The sequence below is a fragment of the Propithecus coquereli genome, unplaced genomic scaffold, assembly GCF_000956105.1.
Source record: "Propithecus coquereli isolate 6110/MARCELLA unplaced genomic scaffold, Pcoq_1.0 Scaffold388, whole genome shotgun sequence".
Lineage (NCBI taxonomy): Eukaryota > Metazoa > Chordata > Mammalia > Primates > Indriidae > Propithecus > Propithecus coquereli.
The window spans coordinates 686,556-703,801 of record NW_012149596.1 but is presented as its reverse complement, the minus strand read 5'-3'; the positions used below and the strand labels follow the sequence as shown (position 1 = coordinate 703,801).

The 17,246-nt window shown below is 50.6% G+C and overlaps 1 protein-coding gene across 2 annotated transcripts in view; it reads right to left on the bottom strand.

Annotated features, from left to right (window-relative positions):
• Positions 1-2,536: 2,536 nt before the first annotated feature.
• The window catches only part of UBA1 (ubiquitin-like modifier activating enzyme 1), a 20,833-nt gene continuing 6,123 nt past the window's right edge, over positions 2,537-17,246 (bottom strand). For both annotated transcript variants that reach the window (XM_012652302.1, XM_012652301.1), the window contains exons 2-26: positions 16,365-16,481; positions 16,178-16,236; positions 15,922-16,090; positions 15,692-15,826; positions 14,610-14,716; positions 14,269-14,359; positions 14,025-14,157; positions 13,427-13,524; positions 13,180-13,326; positions 12,870-13,046; positions 12,635-12,739; positions 12,466-12,546; positions 11,954-12,109; positions 10,016-10,181; positions 9,678-9,874; positions 7,750-7,814; positions 7,312-7,507; positions 6,509-6,583; positions 6,200-6,389; positions 4,911-4,999; positions 4,550-4,642; positions 4,229-4,420; positions 3,223-3,324; positions 3,032-3,132; positions 2,537-2,866 (exon numbers count right to left, since the gene is read on the bottom strand). In XM_012652302.1, coding sequence (XP_012507756.1) covers positions 2,731-2,866; positions 3,032-3,132; positions 3,223-3,324; positions 4,229-4,420; positions 4,550-4,642; positions 4,911-4,999; positions 6,200-6,389; positions 6,509-6,583; positions 7,312-7,507; positions 7,750-7,814; positions 9,678-9,874; positions 10,016-10,181; positions 11,954-12,109; positions 12,466-12,546; positions 12,635-12,739; positions 12,870-13,046; positions 13,180-13,326; positions 13,427-13,524; positions 14,025-14,157; positions 14,269-14,359; positions 14,610-14,716; positions 15,692-15,826; positions 15,922-16,090; positions 16,178-16,236; positions 16,365-16,481 — 3,177 coding nt within the window. In that variant the 3' untranslated portion in view covers positions 2,537-2,730. The remainder of the gene's footprint in view (positions 2,867-3,031; positions 3,133-3,222; positions 3,325-4,228; positions 4,421-4,549; positions 4,643-4,910; positions 5,000-6,199; positions 6,390-6,508; positions 6,584-7,311; positions 7,508-7,749; positions 7,815-9,677; positions 9,875-10,015; positions 10,182-11,953; positions 12,110-12,465; positions 12,547-12,634; positions 12,740-12,869; positions 13,047-13,179; positions 13,327-13,426; positions 13,525-14,024; positions 14,158-14,268; positions 14,360-14,609; positions 14,717-15,691; positions 15,827-15,921; positions 16,091-16,177; positions 16,237-16,364; positions 16,482-17,246) is intronic.

Sequence of the window (17,246 nt, the reverse complement as noted above, 5' to 3'; positions counted from 1 at the left end):
ACTCCTACACCAATTCCCAAGTCCTGCTCAAATGGCTGCAGGCTTCCGCAGACATTCTGGAACATACTTACGCTGCACTGCAGTTCAAAGGCAGCCACCCCGCCTCTTCTGGATTTACCTTTATGGCAGCCAGGGTCACACCAGTTAGGATTTTCAGTGAGATTTATATTAGCAAGGTTTTCTTAGGCCATGATGGGAGTGGAAATACTTGACAAAGACAAGTCTTCGCCGCAGCCTAGAAGATTGGGTCACTTAACTGACCTCATCTCCTACCCTTCCTCTCTCTCAGTCCAGCAATAATAGCTTCCTTTGTAACTGTTCCTGAATAAGGCAGGCACGATCCAGCTTCAGGGACTTTGCACTTGCTGTTCCCTTTACTTGGAATGCTCTTGCCCTAGATCCACATGCCTCATGCCCTCACTTCTTCCAAGTGCTTACTTCAAAGTCACCTTCTCTAGGAAGCCTTCCCTGACTACCCTATATAAAAATTGCAGCGGGGCGCGGTGGATAGCACTTGTAATTCCAGCTACTCCGGAGACTGCAGTGGGAGGATCGCTTGAGGCCAGGAATTCCAGACCAGCCTGGGCAACCCAGCGACCCCATCTCTAAAAATAAAAATAAAATTCCTACCTGCACCCTCATCATTCCAGATCCCCAGACTTGGCCCTATTCTTCACTTTTGGAAGATAGCACTGCTCAACTTCTAACATACAATTTACTTATTGTGTTTATCGTCTATCCTGGGTCTCATCTTAGCAGAACACAAGCCCCAGGAGGACAGGGATCTTTGTTTTATCCACTGCTGTATCCCAATGTCTATAAAGTGCCTGGCACACAGCACTGAACAAATGTTGAATGCCTGAATGACAGATAGTTCCAGGCACTGACAAGTGGAGAAACCCTTGTCCCACTCTTCTTTGTGCCCTCTGGGTGCAGGGGGCTTAGTGTAGTAACCCAACCCCCACCTGGTGAGCCCTGGCCTCCTGTAACACCTGGCTGGTATTATAATGCAACCAAGATTCATAGGTGACTAAGAAGCTGGTTTTGGTGGAGAAGGGTGTCAGGTGTAAGGCATCAAGGGGACCCAGGAGCTGTGGTGGTGAAGAAAAGTTACGTGGAAAATTAGGAGCTGTAATGGGGGAGGTACAATGAACAAGGTGTTTATAGAATACCAGTGAAGAAGCTGAAATAGTGGAGAAGGCAGGCAGAAGAATAAAATTTGTGTGCAAGCCCCAGCTGCTATAATGGTGGGGACACTGGACAGAGGTGTGGGATGTCTGGGGCACTCTGGAGCAATAATCATGGGAACATGCCTGTAATGGGGAAACTTTCCCACTAGACCTTGATAGCTAGCATCACCACTAAATAGATAACAGACATAAAGTGCTTCTGTTTCCAGTGTCCTGGTGGACAAAGAGAAAGAACTATGGAAGGATGAGGTCACCCAAGCAGAGCAGGCCAAGAAAAAAGTGGTCATGAGAGGGAGATGGGCAAAGGCATATATTGTGCCTGGAGCTTGGAACTAACCCCAGGAGGCAGATGTTGGCATATGCTGTGAGGGGCACATCAGGCCAGGTTCAGAGACAGCTTGAGCCATTTCCCTCAGGTTTGAGTGGAGGAATGAAGGATCTTGTTTCTAAGTAGGAATAGAAAAATTGGTGTCTGGCTGGGTGAGGGACAGAGGTATGAATGCTATGCTCAGGATCCAGGAGCCAGTACCAATGGAGGAAAGCACAGATGTGCAAGTGGCCAGCCAGACTGGTGCCTTCGACTGTCTGGAGCACTCAGCCAAGACCATGGATGGGGCATGGCAGCTCTGCAGTCCTGGTGGGGCTCATGGTAAGTCTCCTGCTACTTGCTCTATGAGATGAACGCACCCTCCTCAGCCCCTATAACCAGCTCTCCTCTCCAAGGTAGGCCTGAAGACCCTCAAAGGAGTACAGGCAGACCTGGGGCCAAGGGGGCAGGGTGAGGCAGGAAGGGGCTTTTCCTATACAGATGTTCTCAGCCAAGTATTTCCATAAGAACTGCAAAGTTATTCCTGAAGGCACTGGCATTCCCTAGCCCAGCAGAGCTGCTCAAGCCCCCTTGTAGCAAGGAAGTTGAACTGAGAGCACCACAGGTATTCCTGGTGCCAGGAACCATGATTGTAAAGGTTGGTCGAGGGTCTGAGTGCTTTGAGCCAGGTGGGAAGGGATCTGCCCCAAGGACATAAGGGATGCTAACCAAGCCCTGGCATCCTGGTCACCACAACTTTCCTCTTGACAGAGGGGGGAGTCAGGACATGTAGAAGGTGAGATTTGAACACAGCTCAAATTAATAAAGTCACACAAACCCAGGTACCTGCTCTCTATGGCCTCACAGGTGCCTCCATCTCTTCGTAAGCAGAGAGGGCAGGAGAGGTGGCAACTCCCACATTTTTCTGCCCAGGAAACTGGCAGCTGGGATGGGACTGAGCCTCTGGGTTCCCATCTGAACCAGACAGCTCCAGGAAGCCCCTTCCTTCCCTGGAACCAGCAGGGCGAGCAATGTCAGGGTTAATAATTCTTTATTAGGATTCAGGTTCCAAACAAGGTAGAAAGCAGCAGCAGGAGGGGTTCCGGTAGGGGGATGACAAGGGAACACCAGGCTTGGCTAGGTGGGCCACTGCCAGAAACCAAACAGGAGCCCTGGGCTGGAAGGGGTCTGGAGAAGGGTGGACTGGGGCCAGCTTAGAGGAGCAGATGGGGGTCAGCGGATGGTGTATCGTACATAGGGGACCTCGACGTCCTCGCCGCTCTCGTCGTTGCAGCACAGCTCAAGCACCAGCGCCCGCACATGGCGGCCCAGCTTTCGCTTCGACACACGGCTTACAATCTCTGTCATCCTAGGGGGTGGGGGTGGAGGGTTAGGAAGGCAGAAAGCAAGAGAGGAAGGGCAGGTAGGTGGGAGCAGACGAGGTGAAGGGCAGTGAACAGGAGTGGGATAGCTGGAAGTTGAGGCTCCCCAACCCACACAGGGCCTCCCCCAGCCTGCCCATTGGCCAACTCACGGCTGATCCAACCGTTCTTTGAGCTTGGCGGCTGGCATGAAGAAAGAATAGAGCATGGATACGCCCTGGGACAGCATGGTGATCTCTAATTTGTGCTCTGTCTGGAGAGGGAGGGAGAGGGCACAGAGGTGTCATGGGGGTGGACAGGCCAGCCCCTAAGATGGGGTAAGAGTGTGAGGAACGGGCCTTACCTTAAAGTAGTCAAGGAACTGTTTGAGGGTCATCTCCTCACCGTTAGCCTGTAGTCCCTGTACCTCAAAGCGATCCCACAATGTCCACTCCTGGTTATAGTACTATGGGACAAAGATGGGAGACTAGGATGGGGGCCACCCCAGAGGGTCCAGACCCCGTCTGTCTCCATTCCCCCCACATTCATGCTTATGCAGACATGTTAAGTCAGATCACAACCCTCTTTCGTTCAAAACCCTCTAGTGGCTCCCATCTTACCCTGCTGAGTAAGCAATGAAACCCTTATGATGACTGACAAGGCCCTATACCACTGGAATCCTATTTCCTTCTCATCTCCTACCCCCTCATCCTCTCACTATTCTGCTCTACTGACTTTTTATACATCGAACATGCCAGGTACACCCCACACCCCTACACCTCAGTACCCTTGCAAGGACTCTACCCGGAATGCATCCCCACCCACCACCAAGCCCGTGTCACTTGTCCCCTCACCTCCTCCAAGTCTGAACTCAAATGTCATCTTTTCAGCAAGGCCCTTCCAGACCATCCCACATGTAAAATCCCAAACCCATCCCCTTGCTCCCTGGTATTCTCAAGTCCTCCTTATCCATTTTTGGTTCCAAAATCATTTAACATATTATTTATACCATCTATTTGATAAATATAACCTTAGCACCTGGAAAAGAGCATACCCACACACTGTAGGTGCTCAATAAACATCTGAGTGAATTAATGAATGAAACAAGTAAAGTACTTAGCATAGTAGGCACTCAATAAATGTTGGCTACTATTGTATAGTTATTAATAATATCCCAGGGCACAATTCAAACATCCCATCTTTTTGCAGGTACTCAATGTTATTAATGAATAAATGAATAAAGGGTACACAAAGAGTAGGTACACACAGACTGAAACCCTAACCTGGTGACAGGGTACGATGCAAACTTGAACCAGCTCTACAGAGACACCCCCCCACTCACAAACCTACCTCCCACTGTGGGCCCTCACCTGGTGACGTGGTGCAGCAAGGGGTTCAGAGAAACCAAAGAAGGGTAGGGCCAAGTTGAGGAAACCATTCTTGTAGGAGTCAAGCTGTCGGTGCCCTTGCACTACCTTGTACAGCTCCAGACACACAAGGCCAACCACAGCTGCTGTGGTTGTGGCAATGGCTGGGATGATCTTCCCTGCGATCAGCTTGCTCTGTGAGACAAGAAGAGACCAAGGAAGGCAGTAATTAAGTTGCAAGAGTCTCAGGGTCTACACAGGGGGCCAAACGTGGGGAACTCAAACCTGGGAGGGGATGGAACACCAGATCTTGATTCCCCTCACCTTGTGTCGGTCTGCAGGGGGAATGTCATAGTTTTCTGCCCGGAGGTTGGATGCAGCCACAATGAAATCCATATGGAAGTTGCTGTCATCATCCTGTTATGAGTGGGGAGAGGAACAGATGAGGAAGAAGTTTCCTGGCCTCCAGGGACACAAGTATCCTTCACTGCAATTACCTGCTGGACTCTCCCAGATCACAAAGGGATGGTTGGGAACATCTATTCATTCAGAGCCGCATGGCAGGCCCACAATCTGATCCCCACAAAGACCTGGGGCTGGGTCCAGATCCCTAGAGACCTATTCTCTCCAGCCCGTCTGTGCTCAGCCTATCCCCCTGCCCTGCCCGGGGCCCTTCCCCCAGCACCTTCTCAAAGTCAATGGGATACATCTTGAATCCAGGGAGCTTGTCTGGGCTGGGAAGGGTGGCCTTGAGCTCCTCTAGACGGCTGTCATCTGCAGGAAGAGAGGAACACTTTCAGCCCTTCAGATCTCAGGCCAGGATCTAAAGTGGAAACAGGAGCCCAGGGTGGGGCAAAAGGTATTCAGGCAGAAAAAGGATTTGGAAAGGAGAGACATCCTGGGAGAGAGGAGGGGCAAGGGAGAAAGATAGAGTAGGAGAACAGAGTACAAACCTGAAAAAGACAAAGAGGTGAGGATATCAAGAGAGATCTCTCTAGAGACACTAAAGAACGGAAATGAAGACGTTAGGAGAAAGTGGAGATGGAGATCAAGAAGGGAGAGGTATAGATCTTGGGGAGAATGATGTAGAGGGAGATGGGGAGACATTGAGGATATGGGCGGACGGGGGTAAAAAAAGATACAGAGGGGAAGTTGGGGGGAAGCATACAGACGTGGATATAGAGGAAAGATATGGAGGGGGAGATGGAGAAGATACAAAAAGGGGAGAGTGGGGGTATATACAAAGGGTGAGACAGGTGGAAGGAGAAAGATGGAAGAAATGTATGGAGGAGATAATGGGAGATGTGGAAGGAAAGATAGGAAGAAACACAAGGAGAGTAACGTGAAGGGGTAGGTATTTCGGAAGGAAGACAGGGACATGGGAGGAGATCTATGTAGAGGAAGATTGGGGGAGACGGAAGTAAGTGAAGGGGGAGTTACAGAGCTACAGATGCATTACAGGTATACAGAAGGAAGGGGAGGTAGATAAGTATGTAGACCAGGGGGTCAGTAAACTGTAGCCCCAAATTATGGAGGGTGAAGATGCATACAGGGAAACACAGGGGTAAGCTGTACGAATGGGGAGATGGGGGCAGATCTGGAAGGAGACAAAGCAGGCAGGTATCAAGGGAGAGAGACCACTGGTAGAGAGCATGTCCCCTAGAAGAACAGATCAAGAAGAAACAGAGGAAAGAATAAAACCAAGGCAAATACACATAGAGCAAGAGAAACAAACAGCTCATTCTCCTAAGGGCCAGAGACTGGGAAGGAGGAGGAGGAGGGAGGGAGATAATTTGCCCCAAATGACCCTCTTCATGTCACAGAGAAAGGGAAGCTCAAAGAAGGTGTGGGTAAGCCTCAGGCCTGGAGTCACAGAGCAGAGCAGAGCCAGGGGTAGAGGACTGGTGGGGAGGCTGGACTAGGCCGGGGACAAGTGGGGTGGTGACTCCTGGCCAAATGGCCAAACACCCTCACCAACAGAGGCATTGGCGCTCTGCAGCTCCTGGTCAGAAACATGGATCTTGACGCCAGACTTGGGGGTGAACTCGGGGACCTGCACAGACTGCAGGAGTGTGGCCACAGCAGCTCGGTCCTGAGAGCCTGTCAGCCCGTAGGTCTGGGCAAACAGGTTGGCAGCAGCCATCACATAGTCCAGATGCAGGGGCTAGGAGGAGGCAGGGCAGGGAAGGGTGAGCACATCAGCCCTCAAGTGGGGAGCTGCCACCTCCTTCCCACCCACTCGCCCTCCACCTGACCCCAGGAGACCCCAAGGAGGAGACTTACATTGTTGACATCAAAGGTGAGAGGGTGTGGACAGCGTTTGGGCCCAGACCAAAATGGGGCTCCCGAGCTTGTAAGCTAAGGGATGGAGAGATTTTTGAGGAGTGGGTCCTGAGAGTGAAGGCCTCTCTGATGATCCTGACTCCTCACCTTGGCCCCAGATGTACCCCCACTCACTATCCCTGGCTGGGCACTCAAAGGGAGCTCAATCATAAAAGACCCAGACTGTAGGGTCCTGCAGATGGAAGGTCCAAAGGCAGGCTGAACCAGAGATCTGGCTGAGAAAACAATACCAACTCCTGGGCACTCATTTTGTGCTAAACAGCCATTTAATAAACTCTTATGGATTACTAGGCACTGAACTAAATACATACCAATTAATCCTCACAAAACCCTGCATGAGGTAGATCATTATTTTTGCTTCAAAGAAGAGGAAACTAAGGTACAGAGAACAGTTATGTGACTTGCCCGAGTTCGAACAGAGCTGGAATTTGAACCCATACTGATTCCTGTGCTCTTAACTTCAGAATTTCTTCCCCATAATCCCTACCAGCACTAACTAGGAGTTAAGTATGACGCAGCCCACAACACAGGTAAGGGAAACAGAAACCCAGTCTCTTGCTCAAAAGAACAGAGAGGAGGAGGGTGAACAGGTCAGGCCTAATAACTCTTCTGAGATTCCCCATGCCTCAGGGCACCTGCCACAGCTGGACTAATAGCTGGGAGGAGCCACATCCAGAGCCCACAGCAGGATCCCTTTTCAGGGAAATGCATTCTGCCAAATAGACCCAGCAAGTGGGTATTACCTGGTCAGGAGGGAAGTTGTGCAGCAGCTGCCGGATGTTGTTAGAATACTGGGTGTGCCAGTGGTGACAGGCCCAGGTCACACAGTCGGCCCAAGTCTGTGGTCGCTGCAGCACCAGGCTGCGCTGCACGGCCTCCAGCACCTCCAATGGCTGGGTACCTGCAAGCCGCAGTGTCCGCTCCACAAACTTGGAGTCCCTATCAGGAATTGGAGGGCACAAAGGAACAGGATTACACATCGGGCCCAGCAGTGGGCTCCAGGGCAATCCTACTTTCTCCACGGAAAGCTAGTCCTGACTCCCAACAGGAAGAGGCCTGAGCACTCACTAGTTCATCTGAAATACAAGCCTGGTCCTAAGTGCTACCGTGGTAAGGAAAGCAGATAGGATGCCTTGGCTGGTGGTCAAGGAATAGGATGAGAGGGCATTTGAGTTACTCACGTGAGGTACTGGTTGACGTTTTCTGCCGGCTGCTTGAAGAGGCCTTCAAACTCATCCCGAGCCCACTGCAGACAGAGCAAACAGATTACATGGGTTAATGGTTGACGAAATGGGTTTCTGCAGGCATTAGAAAGACCATCAGTGAATAAAGGAAGTAGAAAGTACACAGCTGCTCTGGGAGAGGGGAAGCCCCCCACCCCACCACTGCTCCCCAACGTTCTTCACTCCTATACCCCAACACTTCAATTGAAAAATCAATAAACTTGATCTGGGCAGTGATTACTTATTCTTAAGATCTGTGTGCCTTACTCTAAGTTTGTTATGCCTCAATAAAAAAGAAAAAATTTGGTTAAGTATATCTTACCATAATTTAAAAAAAAAGAAAAAGGAAAAACTCAAGATAAAAACCAAAAATGATCGTTATCCAGGCTCTGGGACTCGACAGAAAACAAGACAGAGGCTCTGTCCTCTGAGAACTCCTAGTATAGTAAATACAGTCGTCAGTGAGGTGGTTTGGAGTACGCAGATACCAGAGATCCAGTTTCAAATTCCAGCTCTGCCACATATTACCTGGTTTTGTGACTTCACGAACACAAGATAACACCCTTACTTCTGTGTCCTTATCTCTACAACAGATACTACAATAGTAATACCTACCTCATAGGATTGCTAGGAAGGAAGGAGCAAATATGTATACATTTAAAGCTTACTTAAAACAGTGCCAGGTACATAGTAAGTGCTAAGTGCTTACCACAGCCCTGTGAAGTATATGTGAAGTATCACCCCCATTTTATAAAGGCGGAACATGAGGCACAGAGACGTTTAAGTTCGTGGTCCCATATGGCCTAGTGAGACTGTGGTGGGTGCACAAATACAAATATACACACTCTGGAACTGCAGGGTCAGAAGGGAAAGTGACAGAACTGATTTTTTCCCTCTCCCTAGTTTGTTCCCACCCTCATACTCCTACTAAACATTCTGAATGGCTGGGCCTCAAACACCGCACTAAGAATTACTCTGATACTATAATGGTTATCCTTAGGTTCTGTTTCTTGGCCTGGGTGCTGGTCACCTGTGTGTTCACTTTGTAAAACTTCAGCCAGATGATACATGCACTGTTCTGCACTTCTGTGCAGCACACACACAGAATCATCCTGATGAACCAGCTGTTAAACTCATTGTGAGCAACAGCTAGGGAAACCCGAATACGGACTGAGCATTAGACACAAATAAATAACTGGAAGAGATGGCAAGAAATGACTGTTAATTTTGTTCAGCATGAAAATGGTATTTAGGTTAGGCAGCAGTAGTTCTCAACTGGAAGTGATTTTGTGCCCCCAGAGACATCTGGCAATGTCTAGAGACATTTTTAGTTGTCACAATAGAGGGGGAGGTGCTATTGGCATCTAGTGGGTAGAATTCAGGAATGCTGCAAAAAATCCTACACTGAACAGGACACCCTCCCCCCTCAATGACAAAGAAATATCCAGCCCCAAATGTCAACAGTGCTGAGGTTGAGAAACCCTATTATACAGGAACATATCCTTACTTTGCAGAATACTAAAATAGCAGGGAGTAAAGTGTTCTGATGTCTGTGACAAACTTAAGCACGGTGAAGAAAAAACTACGTGAATCTAAGAAGAAAATGTGCCAAAACATTAACAATTCTTAAATCTGGGTGAGAAGTGGTATCTGAGTAATCACCATAATATTCCTTATACTTGTCTACACGTTGAAAAAATTTCAAAATAAAAGTGAAAAAAAGAATGAGTCATTCTAGAAACCTAGGCTGCCTGGTGGGAAGCGTGGGAGGGAGGTTTGGAGAAAAGGTACATCTTACACTTAGGCATGCAACACCTGAAGGCCAAAGACCTGACAGAGGCAGCCCGAGTGCCTGCCCTCTTTCCCTTCCCCCCTTGGCTGATCACCTGCAGGGTGTGCTCAATGGCATTAGGGAAGTTCTTCAGGGTACAGATGGGGATGGACTTCTCAGGTGGGTCCTGGCTGGAGCTGTACGACTCTGTCAGGAAGGGGATCACCACCTGCACATTGCCCTTGGTGCCCAGTGTGCCTGACTCTAGCAGTGGCTTCCGGTAGTACACACAGCGGCGGTCCATGTACATACCTGTGGGGAGGTTGCAGGGAACAACGTGGGCAGTGGGAAAGGAATGTCAGGAAAGGACAAGAAAATAGGAACCCCCTCATACACACACACCCAAACACACACAACTTTGCCCTTGACCTCCTCACCCGCCTCTAAACTCACGGGCATCCACATTGTCCAGGGCATTCGCCACGCCATCCAGGTTTTGGAAGAAATCATCATCATAAATGCGCTCTGTGTCGGGACCCACACGGTTCTGGTGGCTTGTTACCCGGATGTGTGGATTCATCTGGCGCACAGCTGCAGCGGCCGTATCAGACTTTAACTTCTAGGGGGGCGGGCGAGGGAGTACAATTCCAGGGTGGGGATGGGGGAACAGAGCTCAGTTATTTGTGTATTCACCCAACAAGTGTCTATAGAGAACTGTCCTTCCGAGGACTGATTTATGTAACGCTGGGGAAGAACCAGGCCCTGAATTCAGGAAGCTCCTTGGTTTAGCAGGAGAGACAGTCTGTGACAATGTCACATGCCTGGGGCTGTGACAGATGTGGCAAGGGCTCAGTGGAAAGGGAAGCTGAGGATAGCCACAGACTGAAGGCAATGGGCCAGACATCTATTCTTTTGGCTACCCAACATCTACTGTCCTTTCAGGTAATATCATGCAGGGTTGGAATAGATTCCCCATAAACAAAACCAAATGCTAGCACACAAGCAGGATCCTTTCAAACCCAAGTCAGGTCACATCCTTCCCCTGCTCAGAACCCTCCCCTGGATTCCACCTCCACTTAGGGTAAAGTGAGTTGGCCCCATGACCTCTACCACCTCATCTCCTACCACTCCCACTTCAGGATCTTTGCATGGGCCCTTTTTCCCAGAAGAGGGCGCTCTAGTCCCTCACATCTGAAGTCTGCAGAAAGGAGGCCTTCCTTAACTATTGTAATCAAATGTGCAAACCAACCTCCTTGGCACCCCAACTTCCCTGATCTGGTGTTTGCTGTTTCCTTTGCAGAGCACTCATCGCAGCACTCGTTAACTGCTTACTTCACTACAGTACGGTGTCTGCTGTTTATTATCTGTCCTCCCTCACTAAAATCTGTTTTATTCCTTGGTGTATCCCCAGGAGCTAGAATAGCACCTACCTCAATAACTACTTGGTAAATAAAATGAATGAATGAATGAAAAGGGGAATAGATCCTGGGCAAGCAAAAATGACACTGTCCCCTATAGAAGCCTTCCCAGATAGATCCCTGTATAATCTAGTTTCCATCCATGCAGAGAAGAGTGAGCCTAGTGCATTTAAATTGAAATCCTTGGCCTGCTTCCAAGGCTGGCCCTCGGCTAGAGTCTGGGAACTTGGATTTTGGGAAGGTTCCCATCATTCCCTATCTAATAACTGTGGTTCACTGTGTCTAAACTGTTCATGCAAACATTACAGTTTGTGCTGAACACCTTCCTTCCTCCTGGGAGTCTGGAATTTTGGTACATGCCAGGCAGAGGGCGCCTACGTGACTAGCTCCAAGAAAAAGCCGTGGGTGCTGAGTTTCTAAAAAGTTTCCCTGGTTGGCAACATTGCACCAGGGAAAGTGTAACAAATATTGTTACAACTTGTTACTGTTGTTACTGTAGTTACTGTTGCTGCCAGGGAAATTAAACATGTCCTGTGCAACTCCACTGGGAGAAGACTCTTAGAAACTTGCACCTGGTCTCCCCCAGACTTCACCCCATGAGCCTTTTCCCTTTGCCAGTTTTGCTCCGTATCCTTTTGCTGTAATAAATCATACTATGAGTATGACTATATGCTGAGTCCTGTGAATCCTCCTAGTAAATCATTGAGCTTATGTGGTTTGGGGGACCCCCAACAGTGTCCCAACCCGTACTGTTAAGAGGTCAAGGAAAAAGAAAAAGGAGATAAAATGGTACATTCAAAGGAAGGATACTCAATGACTGTTGAAGGAATGATAGAAACTGAGCGAAAGAAGGGCCAAAGAAGGGCCTCTGGCAGAGGTGGAAAGATCTCTGCCAGGAAGAATGGGAACAAGAAAAAGACAAGAGGAAAGTAAGATGACAAAGCCCCATCCCCTTAACCCCCATCCCACTCACTGTGACATCCCAGGGCCGGAACAGAAACTGTCGGTTCAGATTTGACTTCTCAATGGTGTCCATGTCTGTGACAACGATCTCTCCGCTGTCCCCACAGCCCAGCCCAATCATGGCAAAGTTCTTGAGCAGCTCACAGCCAATGGCACCCGCACCCACCTAAGAAGCAGCCAAGAAGAGAGAAAGAGGCTGGTCAGGGTGACACAGGTTAGTGCGAAGCTGCCCATCACTCCTCACTCCCCCTGGAGCCAGCAGGAAAGGGGAAGGTCTAATGCCACATCTTCAGGTCCCAGGGCTGTAAGAAATAACCCACAGTCATTTGAAAAAGGAGCTACTAGAGGGGGAAACAGAAGGACACACCAGGCTTTCTTTCAAGGTAATGAAAACAGCAAAGGGAACGTAATATGGGTACAAGAACCAAAAGACCCTCCCTTGGGATGCAGAAGGAAGCCTCAGAAGAGATGGCCAGTGGCCAGGGGAGGTTAAGGTAGCAGGTGTTCAAAGGGATCACTTACCAAGAAGTACTTCTGCTTGCCCAGCTTCTCCTGTAGGTCTGAGCCAAATACAGCCACCTGCCCGTCATAACGGCTCTGACGCTAAGGAACGCAGTGGGAGGAGGATCAGAAAGAGGCCTCCCCAGAAATGCCCCCAGTGATGCCTTCCCCACAGACCCCACTCACATACCGGGAGGCATTTGTCTTCTGTGAGGACCTCTTTGTCCTCAGGGAGACACTCAAGGGCATCAAAGTATAACCACTGCATGATGGGCATAAACTTCCCAGAGCAAGCCTGGGGAGGACAAGGAGAGAGGAAGGTGGTCAGTGGTTAATCGGGGCCTGACACAGATGGACAGCAAGTGATTGGAGTCAGTGAGGCACCTGGCCCACCCATAACCCTGCCCCTCTCCACCTATGCTAACCTTCATGACCTCCTGGGCAGCTAGGCCCCCAATGAAGGCATTTATGGGCGCCAGGTCCCCAGCAGCCACATATGCCAGCTTTTGGATGAGGTCCTCATCCAGGCTGTCTTGCTGCACTGCTGGCAGGGCTCGAGCATTCACAGCCTGTGCCAGGGCCACCAGTTCTGTTGCATCCTCCTGGTGGGCCAGAGGGAACCAAGAGAAGACCTGTCAGGCCACTGTAGGGGGAGGGAAAGTAGACGAGTAGAGAGGCATGGTGGGCCTTCAGCACCAAGGATGTCTGCCCTGGCTGGCTCGTCCACCTACCCACCTCATTTCGGGGCCGAGGTGGCCGGCTGTGCTGAGCACAGAATTGGTGCAGGGCCTGGAAGCCAATGTGCAGCTGGGCGGGGCGAGAATACTTGGCGAAGTCTGTCATCACAAAGTCAGGCTCTGCCAGTGAGGCCACCAAGGATTTCTGTAGGGGGCAGGGCATCAGAACCAGAAGAGAAATGGAGAACTTGGAAATGCCTACAACCACCCTCCACAGCCCACTGCTCCCCTACCAACACACTCACAAAGCTAATCTTCTTAGGTACTTTGACCTGACTGACAATGCCACCACGGATATAGTCGGAGAAGTTGGAGGTGTCACAGATGCTAAAGGTGTAAGGACCTATAGTGGAAGGAAGGTTGTCAGTCTACCCACCCTCCCTAAAATCCACAACACCTACGAGATAAGGAAAAAACTATCCCTGACTCAGCTCAGACATCAGGAGTCATCTCCTCTCTTCCCCAGGCTCTATTTGGACATCAGAAACCATCTCCCCTCTGCCCCAGATCCAGTTCAGACCCCATGAGACCCTGTGTCCCTGGCCCCTAGTCTATACTGGAATACCTTCTCTGCTTCGTGTACAAATCAGCTCACACAGGAGTGTATCCTCTGATTTGTCCTGTTCAGACACCAGAGACCTTTCCCCCTCAGCTCAGATACCAGGGACTCATTCTCCCAGGAATAGCTCAAGCACAGGTAGTCGCTCTCCCCCATGCCCACAAGTTCTGGCTGGACCCCAGGGGATTCTGGTTTATCGCAGACACTCAAGATGTGTTTCCCCTCGGTCTGAACCCCAGAGGATCTCCTAGCTCCCCTCTGATTCCCCTATGGCCCTAGCTCACCCAGGACTTTGATCTCTATGGGCTGATTTCCATTGAGTTCGATCATTCCCTGTACTTCTGAAAAGGAGACAAAGTCGCCACTCTCAAATCCATGTCGGGCCTCATCCAGGCAGGTAACCACACCGGGGTTGTCCTGGTTAAAGGAGAAGTGAGCCTCAGAGGCAGGCTGAGGGTACCAGGAGCAGACAAGAAGGACTGCCGCTGCCCATGTGCCTGCCAGGACCCCTGAGGGTGGTCTCCTCACCTTGGTGATCATAGAAACCATAGCACTGAGCGGCTGCTCCCCATTGGAATCTGTGAGGATCATTTCCTCTCCAAAGTCACAGAAGAGCTGCCTGTAGAGGGAGGCAATAGGGCTGACGGCCGAGTCCTGCACATATACAGACTCCCACGTGGCCCTCAAGATGCAGTGGATGGTGCTGAGCAAACTCAGCCCATCATTGCTGGGAAATCAGATGGTGCTTGAGCCACACGGGGAGAGGTGAACACAAAGAATCCACAACCTGAGTGGCTGAGGAGGGATGAGGGCAGCAAGAGCCTGGGGATCTTGGCCTGGGTCTGGTAGGGGTTGGGGGTGGCACTCACCCAAACAGGCCCCGTGTGTCTGCCACCACCATCTTGATGCCATGGCTGTGACAGAACTCACCCACTCGCAGCTGGTCCTCCAAGGGGGTGTTGGTGAGGACCACCACCTGTGGAGAGGGAGAGGTTCGGGCCAGACCAACACTGGAGTAAAGGGGAGAGAATAATGGAGGAATGCTGGTGTGGGAGACTCAGGTAGTCCTTCCTTAAGGCAGAGATGTCTAGGGGTTTTGCTGGTTCAGCCCTCTGTCACGAACACATAGTATCTACTGCGTGTCAGACTCCATGAGGGTGAAGCTCAGTGAAGACTATACCAGGAAAGGTAGAAAGGTAGCTGAGATGACAGAGTTTGGAGAACAGCTGACTCATTTATTTGACAAACACCCACTGCTGTCTGCCTACAAGCCTACCATGCCCTACAAGACAGAGAAGCAGTAAAACTCCGTCCCCTGCCAAAGTCTGAGCTCACTCCTACCACACCCACCTGCTCCCAATTCTCGAGACAATGCCTGCTCAGCCATGACCTTTGGGATTTTGCTCTCTGCCTGAATGTCCATCCTTCCCCACCAGGGTGAGCTCCTACTCCTCCATCAGGATTCAGCTGCAGTGCCTTGGCTCTGGGATAACCCAGAACAGAATCTCAGCTCTCAGAGCTCCTCTTTCTGGCCTAGACTTTTTAATTAACAAACACTCAAACAGTCCTTATCATGTGCCAGCTGCTATCCTACGTACTCAACCCTCACAAAAATTCCATGAAGTCAGTACTGCTACCATGCCCAGTCTACAAACAGGAAAACTAAGGCACAGGACATTAAGTGGCTTGTCCGAAGTCACACTGGTAGAGCTGGAGGCTCACAGTTAAGGCAGTCTGGCTCCAGAGTCTGTGCTGATACCCACTGTGCTATACATCTTCCCCCTGAAAAGGCAGGTCCAGAGTCTATATCCTGTCTGCATCCTCTAGGCTCCCCCAGCATGAAACCTGGTACCCAGGACTGACCTAATAGATAGATACTGAACAATACTGAACAAACCAGACATGAGCTCTGAGAGAATTGGGCAGGAGGCTGGGTGGTGCCCCAAGGTACCTGGAAGCCACTAAGGAAGTCCTCAACGAGGGGCCCAGTGTAGGCAGTGACAGGCACGTAGCTGTTGAGCTCAGCAAGGCGGGGCTGTGATACCTCAGCCCGGTTTTTACCGATGTCCTCCTCCCGCAGGTAGAACTGCAAGGGGGTGCAGTAGGGGAAAAAGTGAAGTGGCCATAGCATCCATAGGGTGCTGGTTCCTTAGCAGGGGAAAGGAGGATGAGAAGAGGTACCTGGGAGGAGAGGTCAGCCCACTGGGCAGTGCCTTGGTCATGTAGGGTGACAGCCTTGACCCCACCAAGGATGATGTTCTTAGCGATCTCCACACCCAGGCCCCGAAGGCCTGACACCAGTACGCTGGATGTCTGGAGCCGCTTCATTGCTTCATGGCCCAACACATACCTGTCAGTTTAAGGGGTACTCCGGGTCAAGGCCTGCCCCACCCAATCCTATCCTCTCAGCATCCCATCCATTCTCAGCCCCACTTACAGCTGCCGGGAGTAAAGGCCCTCATCTATGTCTGCTTCACTGCCGTTCTTTGCCATTCCCTAGGGGTGGAGGGGAAGAACGGTTTCAGGGAGACATGCAGGAGTGGGGCATGGAGAGATGGACCGTGATACAAAAGACTTTCCCACCCACCACCCCACCTGCCGGTCTCTAGGGAGAAGACACTCACGTTGGCTGGCACCGAGGGCACTTCGGACAACACAGACTGGGCAGGGGAGCAGTTAGAACCCGGCTTTGGATCAGGCCCGGACACGCGACGTTTCTTGGACAGCGGCGAGCTGGACATCTGGAGGGAAAAAGGTGGGTCACAGGTGAGCCTGGGGCACGTGGGTAAGCTTTGCTGTTTGTTAGTGGCAACTGCAGGGAAAAGGAAGACTTATGTATTAGTACCCCCTTTTTACAGAAGAGGGGACAGGCACAGAGAGGTGAGGTGACTTGCCCAGGGTCACACAGCTGTCAGAGCTAAGATCTGAACCCAAGTAGTCTGGTTTGCAAATTCATGCTGCTGACCACTAAGTCATTTGCCTCTCCCCAGCCCAGGATAATGAGAGAGAAAGAGACTCTAATCCTGCTGGGTAAGAGGAATAACAAGGATGTACTTATGGGAAGTTCAGAGGAGGGATGTGGATCCAGGACAGATCCAATTCCAAATCTTGACTCTGTCACTCCTGGACAGACATTTAACCTCTATGGACCTCAATTTTCTCACCTGTAATATAGGGGTGATAACACTACTTACCTTCCCCATGGGGCTGTCGAGATGAGAAATAACACACAGACTATAGAGCCTAGCACAGAGTAGGCAGGCAACAACAAGCAGCCATTCTCCTCTCCCTTAAGCCCAGGGGCAGTGGCGGGGACGGGGAGAGTGTAGGAGGGAAAGGAGGCTTGGACATCCATCGGGGTGGCATGATAGCAGGAGAGATACCTTGCTGGGAACCCAGTCCCCAGAGGAGCTCAGGGAGGAACGTTTTACAAAGTCCAACACTGCCCCCCAGCTTTGGGAGGGGAAAATTCACCTAGGCCAATAAAAAAGTTGCAGAGGCCGGGC